The sequence below is a fragment of the Vulpes vulpes genome, chromosome 16, assembly GCF_048418805.1.
Source record: "Vulpes vulpes isolate BD-2025 chromosome 16, VulVul3, whole genome shotgun sequence".
In the NCBI taxonomy this organism is placed as follows: Eukaryota; Metazoa; Chordata; class Mammalia; order Carnivora; family Canidae; genus Vulpes; species Vulpes vulpes.
In genome coordinates this window covers 14982740-14997908 of record NC_132795.1, presented here as the reverse complement: position 1 = coordinate 14997908, position 15169 = coordinate 14982740, and the positions used below count along the sequence as shown (strand labels likewise).

The 15169-nt window shown below is 36.2% G+C and overlaps 2 protein-coding genes across 20 annotated transcripts in view; one reads left to right on the top strand and one right to left on the bottom strand.

The window, feature by feature from the left end:
* CREB1 (cAMP responsive element binding protein 1) overlaps window positions 1-6469 on the top strand; it is a 62833-nt gene extending 56364 nt beyond the window's left edge. For 7 of the 13 annotated variants that reach the window (XR_011997724.1, XR_011997725.1, XR_011997723.1 and 4 more), the window contains 2 exons: window positions 229-796; window positions 2071-6469. Coding sequence is in view for 6 of the 13 variants with exons in the window: in XM_026002268.2 (XP_025858053.1) it covers window positions 229-373 (145 nt within the window). In the remaining 7 variants the exon portion in view is untranslated. Of the gene's footprint in view, window positions 1-228 lie in introns of all 13 variants that reach the window. The other 6 variants (XM_026002268.2, XM_072741046.1, XM_072741044.1 and 3 more) reach the window with 1 other exon arrangement.
* The window catches only part of METTL21A (methyltransferase 21A, HSPA lysine), a 70014-nt gene that overhangs the window by 42814 nt on the left and 12031 nt on the right, over window positions 1-15169 (bottom strand). For 4 of the 7 annotated variants that reach the window (XM_026002272.2, XM_072741048.1, XM_026002273.2 and 1 more), the window contains one exon: window positions 12298-13861. The exons of the other annotated variants lie outside the window; for them this stretch is intronic. In XM_026002272.2, coding sequence (XP_025858057.1) covers window positions 13464-13861 — 398 coding nt within the window. In that variant the 3' untranslated portion in view covers window positions 12298-13463. Of the gene's footprint in view, window positions 1-12297; window positions 13862-15169 lie in introns of those variants that run through there. 7 annotated transcript variants of the gene reach the window in all.

The window sequence follows — 15169 nt, the reverse complement described above, 5'->3', positions numbered from 1 at the left end:
TGTTTTTTTTGGGGGGGGGTTGTTTTTTAATCAAACTTATGGTATATTAAATTAAAATTTTATATCAGACCATCTGTAAGTCATCGTGTATAGTTTTTTTAAATGCCTAATCTATAACATATTAAAATATTTGGGTTTTTTAACTAAATATTTAAAAGTACTCTAGCCCCAAATAAATGATATAGAAATAAATGTTGCATAATTTTTCCTGTCCTTTTTTGCTTATAGGGAAGCAGCACGAGAGTGTCGTAGAAAGAAGAAAGAATATGTGAAATGTTTAGAAAACAGAGTGGCAGTGCTTGAAAACCAAAATAAGACACTCATTGAGGAGCTAAAAGCACTTAAGGACCTTTACTGCCACAAATCAGATTAATTTGGGATTTAAATTTCACCTGTTACGGTGGAAAAGGACTGGCTTGGCCACAACCAGAAAGATAAAATAAACATTTTATTTTCTAAACATTTCTTTTTTTCTATGCGCAAAACTGCCTGAAAGCAACTACAGAATTTCATTCATTTGTGCTTTTGCATTAAACTGTGAATGTTCCAACACCTGCCTCCACTTCTCCCCTCAAGAAATTTTCAGCACCAGGAATCATGAAGAGACTTCTGCTTTTCATCCCCCTCCCTCTTCAAGAAGTAATAATTTGTTTACTTGTAAATTGATGGGGGAAATGAGGAAAAGAAAATCTTTTTAAAAATGATTTCAAGGTTTGTGCTGAGCTCCTTGATTGCCTTAGGGACAGAATTACCCCAGCCTCTTGAGCTGAAGTAATGTGTGGGCCGCATGCATAAAGTAAGTAAGGTGCAATGAAGAAGTGTTGATTGCCAAATTGACATGTTTTCACATTTTCATTGTGAATTATGTAAAATTGTTAAGAGATATACCCTCTAAAAGAATTTTAGTATGGTGTTGAAGAAATTAAGAATGAATTCGGAGTGCTTTCTATGTACATTCTCTTCTTCAATACTGAAAACTTGTCCTTGGTTCTTAAAAACATTCTGTATTAACTATAGCTCTTCCATAGGGCAGTTGTTGCTTCTTAATTCAGTTCTGTATGTGTTCAACATTTTTGAATACATTAAAAGAAGTAACCAACTGAATGAAAAGCATGGTATTTGAATTTTAAATTAAATTGAAGTAAGTAAAAGTACAAAACTTGTTTTAGTTAGTACTAAATTCTTAGTAAAAAGATGCTCATTAGTAAACCAGCCCCTCGAATATAACAAGGTTTTTAAATAAATGTTTTTGTCCTCGCCTTCAAAAATATTTATCTCACTCATTTACTTAAAAAGGTATTTCTAAGTAAACTGTTCCCATTTGCACTTACATTATACCACCAACAGGAAAGCCTTCAAGATGTTAAATAAAGTCATGTATTTGTTTATAAAATGTTATGTGTTGTAGAAAAATACTGATTTGAAATCTTTTCCATATTAACATACTTTTACAGAGTATCTCTAGTGAATTTTTAAACAAAAGTTGTAAGGATATAGTCATAAAAAGTACAGTATTAGATGTACAAGGAAAGTTATTTTCTTCAGATATATTTGAATGACTGCTGTACTACAATATTTGGATTGTCATTCTTGCAAAACATTTATTTTGGTTTCTCCTAAAAAGGACAGTTGTGCTTTAGCTTTTCCTATATGCTGTATAGCCTTTGTTGTCCTACAAAGGAGGTACCTGTTTGAACCCCTGACTATAACCTGTATTTATATGTATCATACATGGTTTCCAGTAATACTTCTAATTATTAATTACTCATTTTATTCACTAAGCTTGATAAATCTAAAAGTTACCCTTTAAAAGAAAAATAGGACTAAGGTGGATTTTAAAAATTGGAGACTGACATAACTTTAGATATAATTTCTCGAGAAGGTTATTCCTTTAAAAGAGTATAGAAAATATTTTATATTTAGTCATGGGTTGTTTTTAAATGTTAAGTTTGTTAATGTGTTAACAAAATATGCAGATATAGGTGTTAATTATTGGGTCCAGTTTGAAAAGTAATTAATATTTGTAAATGGTATATTTTTGTTTGTAACAAACCATTGTCTTTTTTCAAGGATGAACAGAGTTTATGAAGGAGCATCATTCTAAGAATTGAGTGATGTAGTCTTATATTTGGACAGTTCACCAGATTCTCAAGAAGGCTTTCAAACGACTGTAAACTTTGATGTTTATCCTGCTGAGCTAATGGGGAAACTTGTAGCATAAAAATTATTTGTATACCAGCATAGAATGTCATTTTCCAAAACTTCAACAGAAACTAAGCAAAATCACAAATCTATTCACAAACTAGAATTCTAAATCGGTCAGAATGTTTTAAATGTCATAAACTCTATAAATGAAAATTGCCTAGTAATTAGCAAGTTGTATTCTCTAAAGTAAACCATTTTCCAAAAGTTGAGGCATTCAGTTTAATTAGAAAAGTTGGTGGTCCTCTTAGTCCCTCATAAATCAAGGCAATCACATCCGTATGAACTGGTTGAATTTATAAGTTTTTATAAACACCAGGTCCTTTGTACCTTGAGGATGATTGCACTGGTCAGTTACTTCATGGTGAGGTAAGAAATGTATTCTGTTGCTAAATCTGTTTTAGACCCTTAAAGAGACTTGAAGATTTCAGTTTATACAGATAGAAATTAAGCATCTTTTGTGCAGACTTTTTTTTTTTTTTTACAAGAATTGGGGAAAAAAAGGTGTTTGTTTTTAAGCATGCAACTTTGAGAATCTTTATTAAGAAAATGACATAATAAAAAAAAATCTTGTAGCCAAGAACATATATGGCCACGTTACCAGTAATAAATGTTTTTTCTCTTCATATTGGCCAAAAGGGAATGAAAACATCATCATAGGAATCTGTACATATGCTACTGATTTGCCTAGAAAATAGCAAGTTTGGTATCGCTTACTTTGCAAATATAGGGCCATGTGGCACTTTTATCTATAGGACAGATTAACTCTAATGAAAATGAAGTGGGAGGGGTTTATTTTTGATATATTACTCTTATGAGTTTTCAAGCTTTGATAGTGTTTAACTGAAAAGTGGTTTAGAAAGGGCTAGATCCAATGTGTTCACATTATTAAAAAAATGATATCAGATATAATTTTAATTTCATTCTTTTCAAACTCAAGTACCATATTGGCAACCATCATATTGTCATAGGTGCTCTGTTCATTTAGATATTATCTGGGGGGGGAATGGCATTTGTATAATATATGTGTACATATATATAAATACATACAGTATATAATCTGAAGCTCTGAGAGCTCTTAAGTCAGGAATGCTGAGTATTATAGTATATTGAAGTCAGATGAAATTTTACATTTTTGCGTGTTCTATTGCATCCCTTTTGGTAGTTTCTTGGACTGCATTACTCCAGCACTCATGATTGATTTTTGTCTTCTAATTTTCTTCCAAGTATTGTTTTTTTTTTTTATTGTTCGTTTTCTTTGGCTTGATACTTTTATATGTGTTACTAGTCACTTGAAAACTCCCCCGCCCCCAAAGTATTCGGTTTTTTGCTTTGTCTCTGGCAGCTATAACAGTGGTAAGAACATTTTGAAGATAGCTTCTAAAAGGTACCACTGATTTCTCAAAACTCATCCTGGGGGAGGAATTTTGGTGTTTTCATTTGAGCAGGGATTTTGTCAGAAAATGTGTTTGGATGGTAGGTCAGCAGCAGCGCTAGTGTCTGAAAGCACACACCAGTCAGGCAGGCTGTGTGATTAGAGGTCATCTGGCTGAAGTTTCTCTCGGTCTCTCAGGCCTCATCCCTACTATTCATTTTGACCATGTGGGGTGACGTGTGGAATCATACAAAGGCTTAGGAAGAAACAAGTTTGTTTAAACCAGGATGCTTTTACTTACTTGAAGTGACTTCAATCTAGATTTCTTCTTTACATTTTTAAAATGTTCTTAATTTTATGACCAGCTACAGTCAGCTACTAGCTTATTAAATTGGTCTCTTTATTTTGAAGATCAAAATCCTGCTTCATTTTGCAGGATTAAATAAAGACAATATCATAAAGTTAAGGTTTTTAATTTAAAGTGGGTTTTAAGAACAATATAAGTTACACACCTTTTCAGTTATTTTCAAGAGGCTTTATTTTGTTGCCTTTATGGCTCTGAAAACTTTTGGTATATTGTTTCCCATTGACCTAATACAAAAGTTGTATATTTATTTGGATTATATTTACATTGTATTCTTTGTAAATGTTTGGTGTAACTTGCACTTTTAAAAAATGACCCAGTTGGGTATTAACAACTTGAGAAGTTCCCTCATCAGTTAATTGTCAACTGACTTTTGATGTCTTTCTCCTCTCTTGAAATCATGTGACTTCTTAAAATGGAAACTCTTCATTAAAATATATTAGTACCTAAAGGCTAGTCTTACAAATAGCTGTAAAAGAAAAATAACAGGAAATTAGATTTGACTAGCCTAGTTAATTAAAAGATGGTTTGAACCTAGTGTTACTCTTTTTCATCATGGATAAAGACAGAAAGAAAAGCATCTTGAGTGAATTGATATTTCCAATTTTAAATGAGACTATTCTCATTTCCAACATTGATGTTGTCTGTAGGATGCCAGGATATCCATGAATTTGTCCAGAGCAGTAAAATACTTTTCAAGGTAATTAATTATGGTCATGATGAAAGCCACATGTAATCGTTTTGACTAAGGTTTTTTTCACTTTAAATTGACTTTCTTTATATCAAAGAAATGCCGCCTAAATTTGACTGTCAGGTGAGAAGGGAGAAAGTGTGGTGTGCTTTAGCAAGCCTGTAGGTGAAGGGTTGGGGGATTCGTTTGCTCACTCAATTGTACAAAGCACAACTAGAACTTTTGTTGGATGGTTTGCATACATCTTGAATACTTTTAATGTTGATATGTTGACTTTTTTAAGTTGACTGCACAGTCACTGTATGTACTGGGAACTGGTTTCCTTGACTTTCTCGAATCGATGGCTAGGAGAGGCACTAATCCCTGAGGGGTTGAACCATTATCATGAAGCTGAGTCAGTATGGAAGAATTTCAAATAAATCAAACAGGGTGCTGAAGTTCCATCTGACTCCTGCTTCTGATAAGTTCTTACTGATTAGTGAATGTAGCTTAAGCCTTTGTATGTGTCCTCAGGGGGCAGACAAACTTTAAGAGGGACCAGATAACGTTTGAATGGAGGGATTATATTTCAGGTGTTTTAGCTTGAAATTTATTTTTTAAAAAAATAAAAATAGAAAAAAAAAATAGAACAAAGCCTGTGAAGCAAGATGATATAAACAGGCAGAGTTGTTTTAGCACAGAGAGAAGATATTGACCTGTCTGCATTCTGGTACTGTGGGTGCAGGTCCTAGCTGGGCATAACATGATGCGTTTTTAATTATTCTCACCAGCAAGTAAAAGAAGAATGAACAATCTGTGGGAAATGTCTTTGAAAAGGGTCAAAGGGTAGGAAATTCAGATTTTACCTACCTTATACAGGCATTATATGATACTTGCCTATAGAAGTATGGCATTTCCAAGCTTCTGTCTGAAGAACATCTCAGAAATGTGAGAGTAAACCTGAGATTGTTTAAAAATTGGTAGGGAAGGAAGAAAATCCCTGCAGATAATAATCTTAACGTTAGTTGGCCAAGTGAAATGATCTATCATTGTGTTTGGGAGGTTTTATTTTCCTATGTTTTTAAAATTGAATTGGTAAATGCTTTATAGACGTATTTTTATCCAGGTGCCACTCCAATTTGTGTATGTAATAAAATTATTTATATTAAAAGTGGGAAATAATTTGTCAACATTGTTCTGTGAGTATGGATTTATTAGGGGTGGCAAAAAGAGTGCTAGTTAGCAGTTTTCCATGTAGATTGTCCTCAACTGATTTGTCCACATGTCAGTTGTCATCCCCACCCACAAAAGGAATTCTTTCTAACCTAGGTGTATCACTTGAAACTTTTTAGAAACAAAATAATCAGGGAAGTTTCTAGAGAGAACGATTTTTTTTGGTTTTGTTTTTGTTTTAATTTTTCCTTGAGGATTGGGGTAAAGAATACCTCCCCCCAAAACTATCAGCACAAAACAGGGTATTAATTTTTTTAACTCTGATGTTGCTATTGGAGTTGAATACTAAATAAATAACTATAATGAGGGAAATACATTTCTAATAAAATTCCCTACATTCTAGAAACATCCCTGTTTTAATTTTTTTACCTAAATCTTTTTGTGCTCTGTGTAAAGAGAGAAAATGTATTGAGTTATAATGCATTTTATTAACACTATGTACATATTAGCTGCTTTGTGTTCAGAATGGTAGCAATTGCTTTGTATATTAAAGTGATCCTTGTGAATTTGTGAAATATTGTCATAAAGTGCTTTTTTCTTACTGTAATCTTTGTGGTATCAACTGTCATAATGCCCTTTTTACACACATTTATGTGCAGTCACATAAACATGCTTTTAAAAACTCTGTAAGTCTCTTTTTTGGGGATGGGACCTCTCTCTTTTTTGCCAGTAGTGTTAAGCTATATTTTCTTGACCTTAAGTTTATTACTTTTGTTAAATGAGCAAAATTCATGTTAGAATATTTCACAAGCTTGTTGTTGCACAGCAACAGAAAACTAATTTGAGCAACAAGAACATATCTTCAGTTATTTAACTTTACTGTATTCCTCATTTTTAGCACAAGATTTCTTTGTTCAGTAAGATTGAACAGTGCTTATTTGAAGATTCGGAGATGTTACCACCCTATTGAGAAAACCAATGGGAGACATACGACCAGCTGTCTCTAGTGTCTTAAAAATCCATGTTTGCATTGGAAGAACAATAAAAATAGATAACTTCTCAGGTCCCCTTGTAATTCTAAAGTTCTGTGATCATATAAGATGGAAGGAAATGGGAGGGGGTGTGGTTAATCTGCTCTTTGCTTAAAACATAATAAAAGATTCTCTCCTATTCAATTTCTCAAAATAAGCAGTTGCATTTATTCCAAGTACCTTTTAAAAAATCACCATGATGTGTTAAGCTTGATACACCTGGCATTGTATTGAAGGAATTACGTGAATTTTATTTTTTCTACAAAGCATGACCATATGTAAGTTACTGTGCAGACGTTTTTGAGAGTGAAAGGGTGATACTAATTAATAGGGACAACAGGCATAAAACAGGATTGTGCTGAGCAAAGCAGGACCTATGGCCACCCTACTTGTAACCCATGTTCAGGTGCTTGAACCTCCAATAAAAGCCTAGAGTACCTATCTTCTCTTTATCCATACCTTTGCTGACAGTTGCTTATTTCACAAATACTTCAAGACACACTTCTGTGCATTAAGAAGTCCCTGTCAGGCAGCGGTTTAGTGTGATTCTGGAGACCCAGAATCAAGTCCCACGTGGGGCTCCCTGCATGGAGCCTGCTTCTCCCTCTGCCTGTCTCTCTCTCTCTCTCTCTCCCCTCTGAATAAATAAATAATCTTAAAAAAAAAAAAAAGAAATTATTCAGATTTTAAAAAAAAGTCTGTCCTCAGGAAGATCCGTCTAAGACACAGCCAAAGAAACCACTCTAAAATGTTCATACAATTTTAGCTCTGTGCTATACGCTCCTGTCATCTACACTCAGGCTGCAAAAGTGGTCCAGAACAGAGCTCTAATTTCTCCTCTAAATCTGTTCATCCTTCAGCTGGTTTTTTCCATCTTATAAATGATACCACCATTCCACTAAATTGCTTAAGGCAAAAACCCAGAAAAGCATTGCCTTAATCAGCATTATCCTGCCATTGTGTGTTTTAATTTCTCCACATCTTTCTTGTGCACATCAACCAAACTGGGACTTAGAATTCTAGTGAGGGCCTAACGATCGTAGAGGAAAGGTATTTCCAGCCACTTGAATGCTATTTTTGTTTTTAATTGAGGTGCAATTCACATAAAATGGACTTTTTAAATGAACAATTCAGTGGCATTTAGTGCCTTCATAATATGCTACCTGCCACTACCTGTATATCTAGTTTTGGAACATCATCACTCCAAAATGAAAGTCTGTGCCTATTAAAAAGTTACTCTCCATTTTCCCTTCCAGTCCCTGGCAGCCACCAATCTGCTTTCTGTTTCTATAGTTAACCTACTCTGAATATTTCATATAAATAGAGCCATAATATGTGACCTTTTGTGTCTGGCTTCTTTCACTTGGCATGTTTTAGAGGCTGCTCCACACTAGCGTTTACCAGGACCTTTTTATGACTGAATAATAATCCATTATATATGCCAATTTATCCAATCTTCCACTGATGGACATTTGGATATTTCTGGGGTTTTTGGCTATTGTACATAGTGCTATGAACATTCATGTGCAAGTATTTGAGTCCCTGTTCTCAGTTTTGTTGGATATATACCTAGGAGTGGAATTGCTGGGCCATATGGTAATTCTATGTTTACTTTCTGAGGAACTGCCAAATTTTTCCCAAGCTCCTGCGCCACTTTACACTCCTACCAGTGCTGTACAAGGGTTCCAATTTCGCCATGCCCTGGCCGACATTTGTTGTTTTTGTTTTAGTTATGCCCATCCTTACGGGTGTGAAGAGGTATCTCATTGTGGTTTTGAGTTGCAACTCATTAATGATGTTGAGTATCATTTCACGCGTCTGTTGGTTATTTGTGTATCTTGGAGAAATGTCGAAGTCCTTTGTTCATTTTTTAAATGGTGTTTTTTGTTGTTGCTGAGTTTTAAGGGTTTTTTTTTTTTTTTACATATTTTTAGATACTAGACCCTTATCAGGTAATATGATTTTCAGTCATTTCTCAAGTTTTTTCACTTTCTTGATCATGCCCTCATTATTTTTTAACTTTGTTTCCTTAAGTAGTATGTACATTTGGAAAAAACTACAAATGGGAAGCAGTACAAAGCAGTTTGTGCGTCCTTTTAGTGACAATCTGTGCATGTACATGCAAATGTAATGTCTATTCTCTCCTCCTCTCCCCCTTTTACATAAATGGTACTTTTTCACTGAATGTGTCTTGACAGTTCTATTTCAATATATGTACATCTGCGTCAGTGTTGCTAAGTGGTGTGCAGTATCCCATTGTCTAAGTATCCTAGTTTATTTAGTAAGCACTCTCTTCTGTGGACATTTTGGTTGTGACTTTTGTCTGTTACAGATATGCACACGTTAGTATAAATACAAGCTAGTTTATCTTTAGGGTAGACAGTGAGAAGAGGAAATTGTTATTAAGTATGGTTTTCTTCATATGTGGAGGTTGGTTCCTAAGCATTAAGAATCTGCTAAATAATAAAAACATGCATCTTTAAAAAAAGGGGGGGCGGGGGGGAATCCTTGGGTGGCTCAGCAGTTTGGCGCCTGCCTTTGGCCCAGGGCACGATTCTGGAGTCCTGGGATCGAGTCCCACATCGGGCTCCCTGCATGGAGCCTGCTTCTCGCTGTGCCTTGTTTCTCTGACTCTCTGTCTCTCATGAATAAATAAATAAAATCTTAAAAAAAAAAAAAATGCCAGTTAGTATTTTTTATGTCAAACTTCATAGTTGTGTGTTTTGCTTTTTTTTTTTTAGGAGTTAGAAGTAGCAGAACCAGCCTTAACACAAGGCTTTTTGGTAGGTAGGCCTTCCTTTTCACACCTCTGTTACTGGGTTTTCTCTTCTGATCTTCCTCAGAAACAGTTGGTCTCAGCTAGGGAACAGTTTCTCATCATGCCAGCTTTTCTAGTGTTAAATTTTAACACTTTGCTGGTTGTACAAAGAAAGGCATAACATGATTTAAGAGTGGAAAGAAACTTCTAAGCTAACAAATCCTCCATTTTTAAAGTGACAAAAAAGAACTGAGGTCCGCCCTGATTCCATACAGTTCCTGCCAGTGTTAAGAGAAACCAAGTCTCTTGTTTCCCAGAATAAGGCTCTCTGTACTCACTGCAATGTCTTGCCTCACTCTTGTTAAAGACCTTGAAGATGCTCTGTTTAGGTAGAGGTTCTGGGGTAGCAGCAGAATTATGACCACGTCTCTGACACTAAAATAAGTCACATGACAATCTCACCAACTGTGATGTCAAGCCCTATGTCTAGGACCTCTTTTACCAAACTGGTACATTAAAATGATTTTTTAAATTACTTTAAAATTTTATTTTTGTTTTGATTTAAAAATTGATAAATGCTTCTTTTAACCACCATAAACTAAAAGCATAGAGAGTAAATGGATTTGATATTAGAGGTGAATCTTTTATATAAGTTCATGATAATCTTGTTGAAAGTATGCTTTATTTTTTTTACCTCCCTGATTATCTATTCCTATCCTGGGCAAGGGAAAATAAAGTACAGAAATGAGGCAGTAAGGAATCAGTAAAGGAATATGTTGTTGTTTTTTTTAATCTGTATTTTTCATGAGTAAACATTTATTTACTTTTTTTTCTTTTAAAGATTTTATTTATTCATGAGAGACAGAGACAGAGAGGCAGAGACATAGGCAGAGGGAGAAGCAGGCTCCATGCAGGGAGCCTGATGTGGCCCTGGGCTGAAGGTGGTGCTAAACCGCTGAGCCACCCAAGCTGCCCCATTTACTCTTTTGAAAACACTTGCCCTTTATGAAGAGGGCACCACACTAATACCTGAAAGAGTGTCTTCTAGGAGCATAAATTGGGAAGATAAAACATCCCAGGCAATGTTGTTATTCTGCCCTGGGTTTTTCATTTAGTGTTCAGTTAATTTAGGTAAAGTACTTTGATTAGAATTCTGATCCTTTTGTATGAAAGAATAAATGTTCCACTAGAAACTAACCAACGATAGTACCAGGGCTTCAGATGGCTCTATCATGAACTAAAATTAAAAAAGCAAGATACCACTTAGAAGACGACAGCATACCTTACAGTGGTGAGAACCCAGTATCATACATACATATATTTTAACACATCTGGGCGCCAGTATTTGTAGTCGTGGGAAAAGTCGTTGATACCACAGGGTAACTAAATTCTAAGAAACTGAGCAATGTGAGAATCAAGGCTAAGTGTACAGTAGGTTTAGACTAGGTTTCTATCCTTGAGGATAAAACAAGCACACATAGAATGCATATTCATGGGACCAATTAATCCCTTAATATAAGAGAAAGATGTCACAACTTTATTGACATTTACAGTGTACATAGTGGCATTCTATCCAGACATATCCTCTCCCCATCCCTCACTCCCACATACTCATGAAGCAGTCACTTCCCAGCTTCTGGGAATGCTGGCTGATGGCTCTCAGCTGAGATCCTCTCCAGGTATTTTCTTTTCTTTTTTTTTTTTTTTTTAATTTATGATAGTCACAGAGAGAGAGAGAGAGAGAGAGGCAGAGACACAGGCAGAGGGAGAAGCAGGCTCCATGCACCGGCAGCCCGACGTGGGATTCGATCCCGGGTCTCCAGGATAGCGCCCTGGGCCAAAGGCAGGCGCTAAACCGCTGCGCCACCCAGGGTTCCCCTCCAGGTATTTTCATCCTATGGTCCTGCTCCTCAGATCACAGGACTAATCTCCTCCACAGGGATCTAAAGTCCTGCCCCCTTGCCTGACTATGGCCCAACTGCAGGGCCATCACAGCTCTCACTTCTCTGAGGGCTTTTCTGACTGCATCCCAGCCCAATTTCTCCTCCTTCCCCAGTCTTGCTACTTTCATTCCCTCAGAGATGTCCATCTTGAAAGCATTCCCATTTAAACTTTCTGCACCCTAAACTCCATCTCTGAGGATTCTTCCCCAGGGAACTAAGCCCATGACAACATCTGAAACCCAAAGCAAAAAAAAAAAAAAAAAAAACATTTGATTTTTTACTTAAACAACCAAATTCTTCCTGTTGGATATTTCTTGCCCTTTATTTTGTTCCATTAAGACAAAAAAAAATTACCTTCAACCTTTTCTCTAATGTTTATGAACATTTAAAACCACCAATTGCTTACTTCACTTGGTAAACCATCCAGACATCTTGAAGCTTTCCACACCTACTCCATCCCATGTAGTTTCCATCCACATCCACAATCATCTCAGTATCTGTTCTCCTAAGTCAGGGATACTAAAGGAGCCGAACTCCAATGAAAATACTCACTTCTAACAACATACCTGAATGGGACTGGCCTTTCGTTAGGGATCCGCCTTGTTGGTTTTTGTTTTGTTTTTTTATTATTCAAATTCAATTCCTCTTTCACTTGCCTTCCGTGTTCATCCGTGGCACACTACTGGCATTTTATGGATTTGCTAATATGTTATGCATATTTCTATTTCATGTGCATTTATCAGAATTGTGTTGAACCAGTACATCATAGAATGCTCAGAACTTTTAATGCATAATTCATCTTTATTAAAGTAAAATCTCTAAAATATTTGTAGAAAATAATGTATTGGGTATTTTCACATCCAAGAGAGTCACTGAAAGGTTAAGAGGAAGGAGGAAGTCTTGTTCCTAATGTTTCGCAAGGGAAATCTATCTCTAGTACCAAATACCATACTGAGATTATAATAGTCTTGTCATCTAATTGTATGTAAGCTGTTAAGCTTGTACATTGTTAAAAAATGAAATGTGTATGTGATGTATGACTTCATTCATAAAGTCTAAGACAATCATAAAATAACGTAGCAATTATTTAACTCAAGACCAGTACCCTCTAAATGGAATGTATCTTTTTCATTCAACCAGTATTTGGCTATGAGACACTGGCTACTGAGAGGCAGCTGGGGAAGAGGCATGAGCAGTCCTGGCCTTTAAGAAGCTCCCCATCCTCTGGGGAATCCAGACCTGGAATAAGCACTTACAAGTACAGTATAGGAGGAGCTTCTCCTCAGGGAGCTAACCTCCCTTGAAGGGGTGTGATTTAAAACCGCCTTCATTGTTACCCTAAGCATTACAGGAGGAGGGGAAAACCTAGGCAAGAAATATAAAAACAACATTTGAGAAGGGGGAGTGGTAAGGAAAAACCTGCAGCTTTTGGAGAAGACAGCCTGTGCATAGCACATGGAGGGCCAAGATTTTAGGGGTTTTCAGAAAGTAAAAAAATATTTTTTTTACTTAATCCTTTGTTTATATACCTAAGTTGGAAATTAAGCCGAAAAGCATGAGATGAAACCTCCGAGAACATATGTAAAATATCAGCGTGGGTTGGCCTCACCAAAACAAGCTCACTGCTTTGAAGACACCCTTATACCAGCCCTTCATTATGTCATCAGGGAAAACTGTATCAAGGGGGAGCAGTATGGGACAGATATACATTCTTTTAATGTTAGTTGAATTTTTCAGAGTAAAATACAACTAAAAAGTCACAGCAATGGATAAAGTGCTGCCTCGTTTTAAAACTGCACGTGTGCTTTGCCCCTTGAGAACACCTTTGGTTAGACTTTTTGTTCAATACACCATTTCATTAAATATGATTCAATTCCCAGTCTCAATTCCCAGTCTGAGGCCTTAACTGACATACTCAATAACAACCTTCTTATAAGTTAGAGTCAACTATAAGTCCTCCCTCTGGTTTCTCTTCTGTGCTTTGTAAATATGTACATCCTTTTCAGGATCATAGTGAACCTTACTCACAGTAAATTGCCTCTCCAGCATCGCTAAGAAGCTGTTGTCCCGTTCATAGCGAATTCGGCAAGCTAAAAGAATCACGGAGCGGTTGCTACTGAGATGTTCCAAAGTTTGAAGAAGATCTGCGAATGTTTCTTCTAAATATATGATATCAGCTCCAAGTATCAGGTCAAATTCTCCAGGTGAATAACTCCCCAAATTTTGTCCCCAAGTCAGCTCCTTAACAACAGCTTTGGGTTGGATATGGGGAGGTAAATTGGCTTGAACGTTTGATTTAAGAAATTCTAATGCTACTTTTCGATCCGTGATAGTCACATGAGCACCTAGAATGTGGGACAGAGAAAGAGTCATGTGCACACCAATACAACTAACAGGTAAGGGGGGTCAAGTTTAACAGCAGGGTGAGGGTCTCTAATATCCCACCCAATATCCAGAAGGTCATGCCCTTCACAGATGGCTGCAAAAGAGCAGAGCAATGACCAGTGCTCCTTCTGCACTGCCTACTGGCAAAAGTGAACCTTTGATTTGCCTCTCTGCCACACCTGTTTGCTAAATTGTGCCTGGAAAACAGTCTCCAAATGACAACAAGCCGAAGCTTCTGAATTTTGCAGGCAGAGTTGGCCCACCCCTGGCATCTACCACTATACTTCATTCATGAGGTTGTGATCTTCAAGTCAGCAGACCTCAGGGTAAAATAGAATCCACAGAAGAAAAGTCTAGGAGCAAGTGATTATGACGATGACAAGATACCAAAAACAGGGAAAGGCTACTTTCTGGAGTCTAAGCCTTAAAATGAATCAAAGAAGAGATTAATCGGCTACGACAAAACCCCAGCCCACATCTCCTTCTGGTGTTAGGAAGCAGCATTATGTGTTCTTTGTATTTATGTTTCTATATATACACACATATATAATGTACATACATATACATGCAAAATTATATATATATGAAAATATGTATGTAACATAAATAGTACATATACACTTAAAAGATGTATATATACACATATATATGTATATATACTATTTATATAAGTTACATATATATAATTTTTGAAAAGTGGTAAACTTAGAAATTCCTAGATTGTATCAAAGTACTGGAGGTTAAAATATAAGATCACGTTTTCTAAATGCTAGGTGTCTGCATGCAGTGCATACAGTTAATGAGGCAATATTCTGTTAATGTTTCCTGTGAGTTGTTTACCATGGACCAATATGGCGAGAGAAGACTGAACTGAGTTATCCTTAAGGTGAAGCAACCACGCAAGGTCAGCCCGGAAATACCTCATCTGCATTGCAGTACCAGTATGTGTAATCCTATTTAGTTTGGGCCTCATAAATTCTGAAGTTTAACACCGTGATTCATTCTTTCATAACATGATCTCTCATCTGTACCCTTCTTTAGTTTGTAATCGCCATGGGTAATCCCCCACGGGATTCCAGACCAGAAACAGCAAGCACTGTTTCAGTGGCAGCTCCCACTGATGTTGCGTATCTTAACCTGTAAGGTTAGGACAACATGTAATTCAATCTGGCATTTACAGTCCTAAGTGTGATACTGAAGAAAACGTTCAAGCTGTAGACTTTACAGATGTACTCCTACCACTTTGACCTTTCAGTGCTAGACAGCAT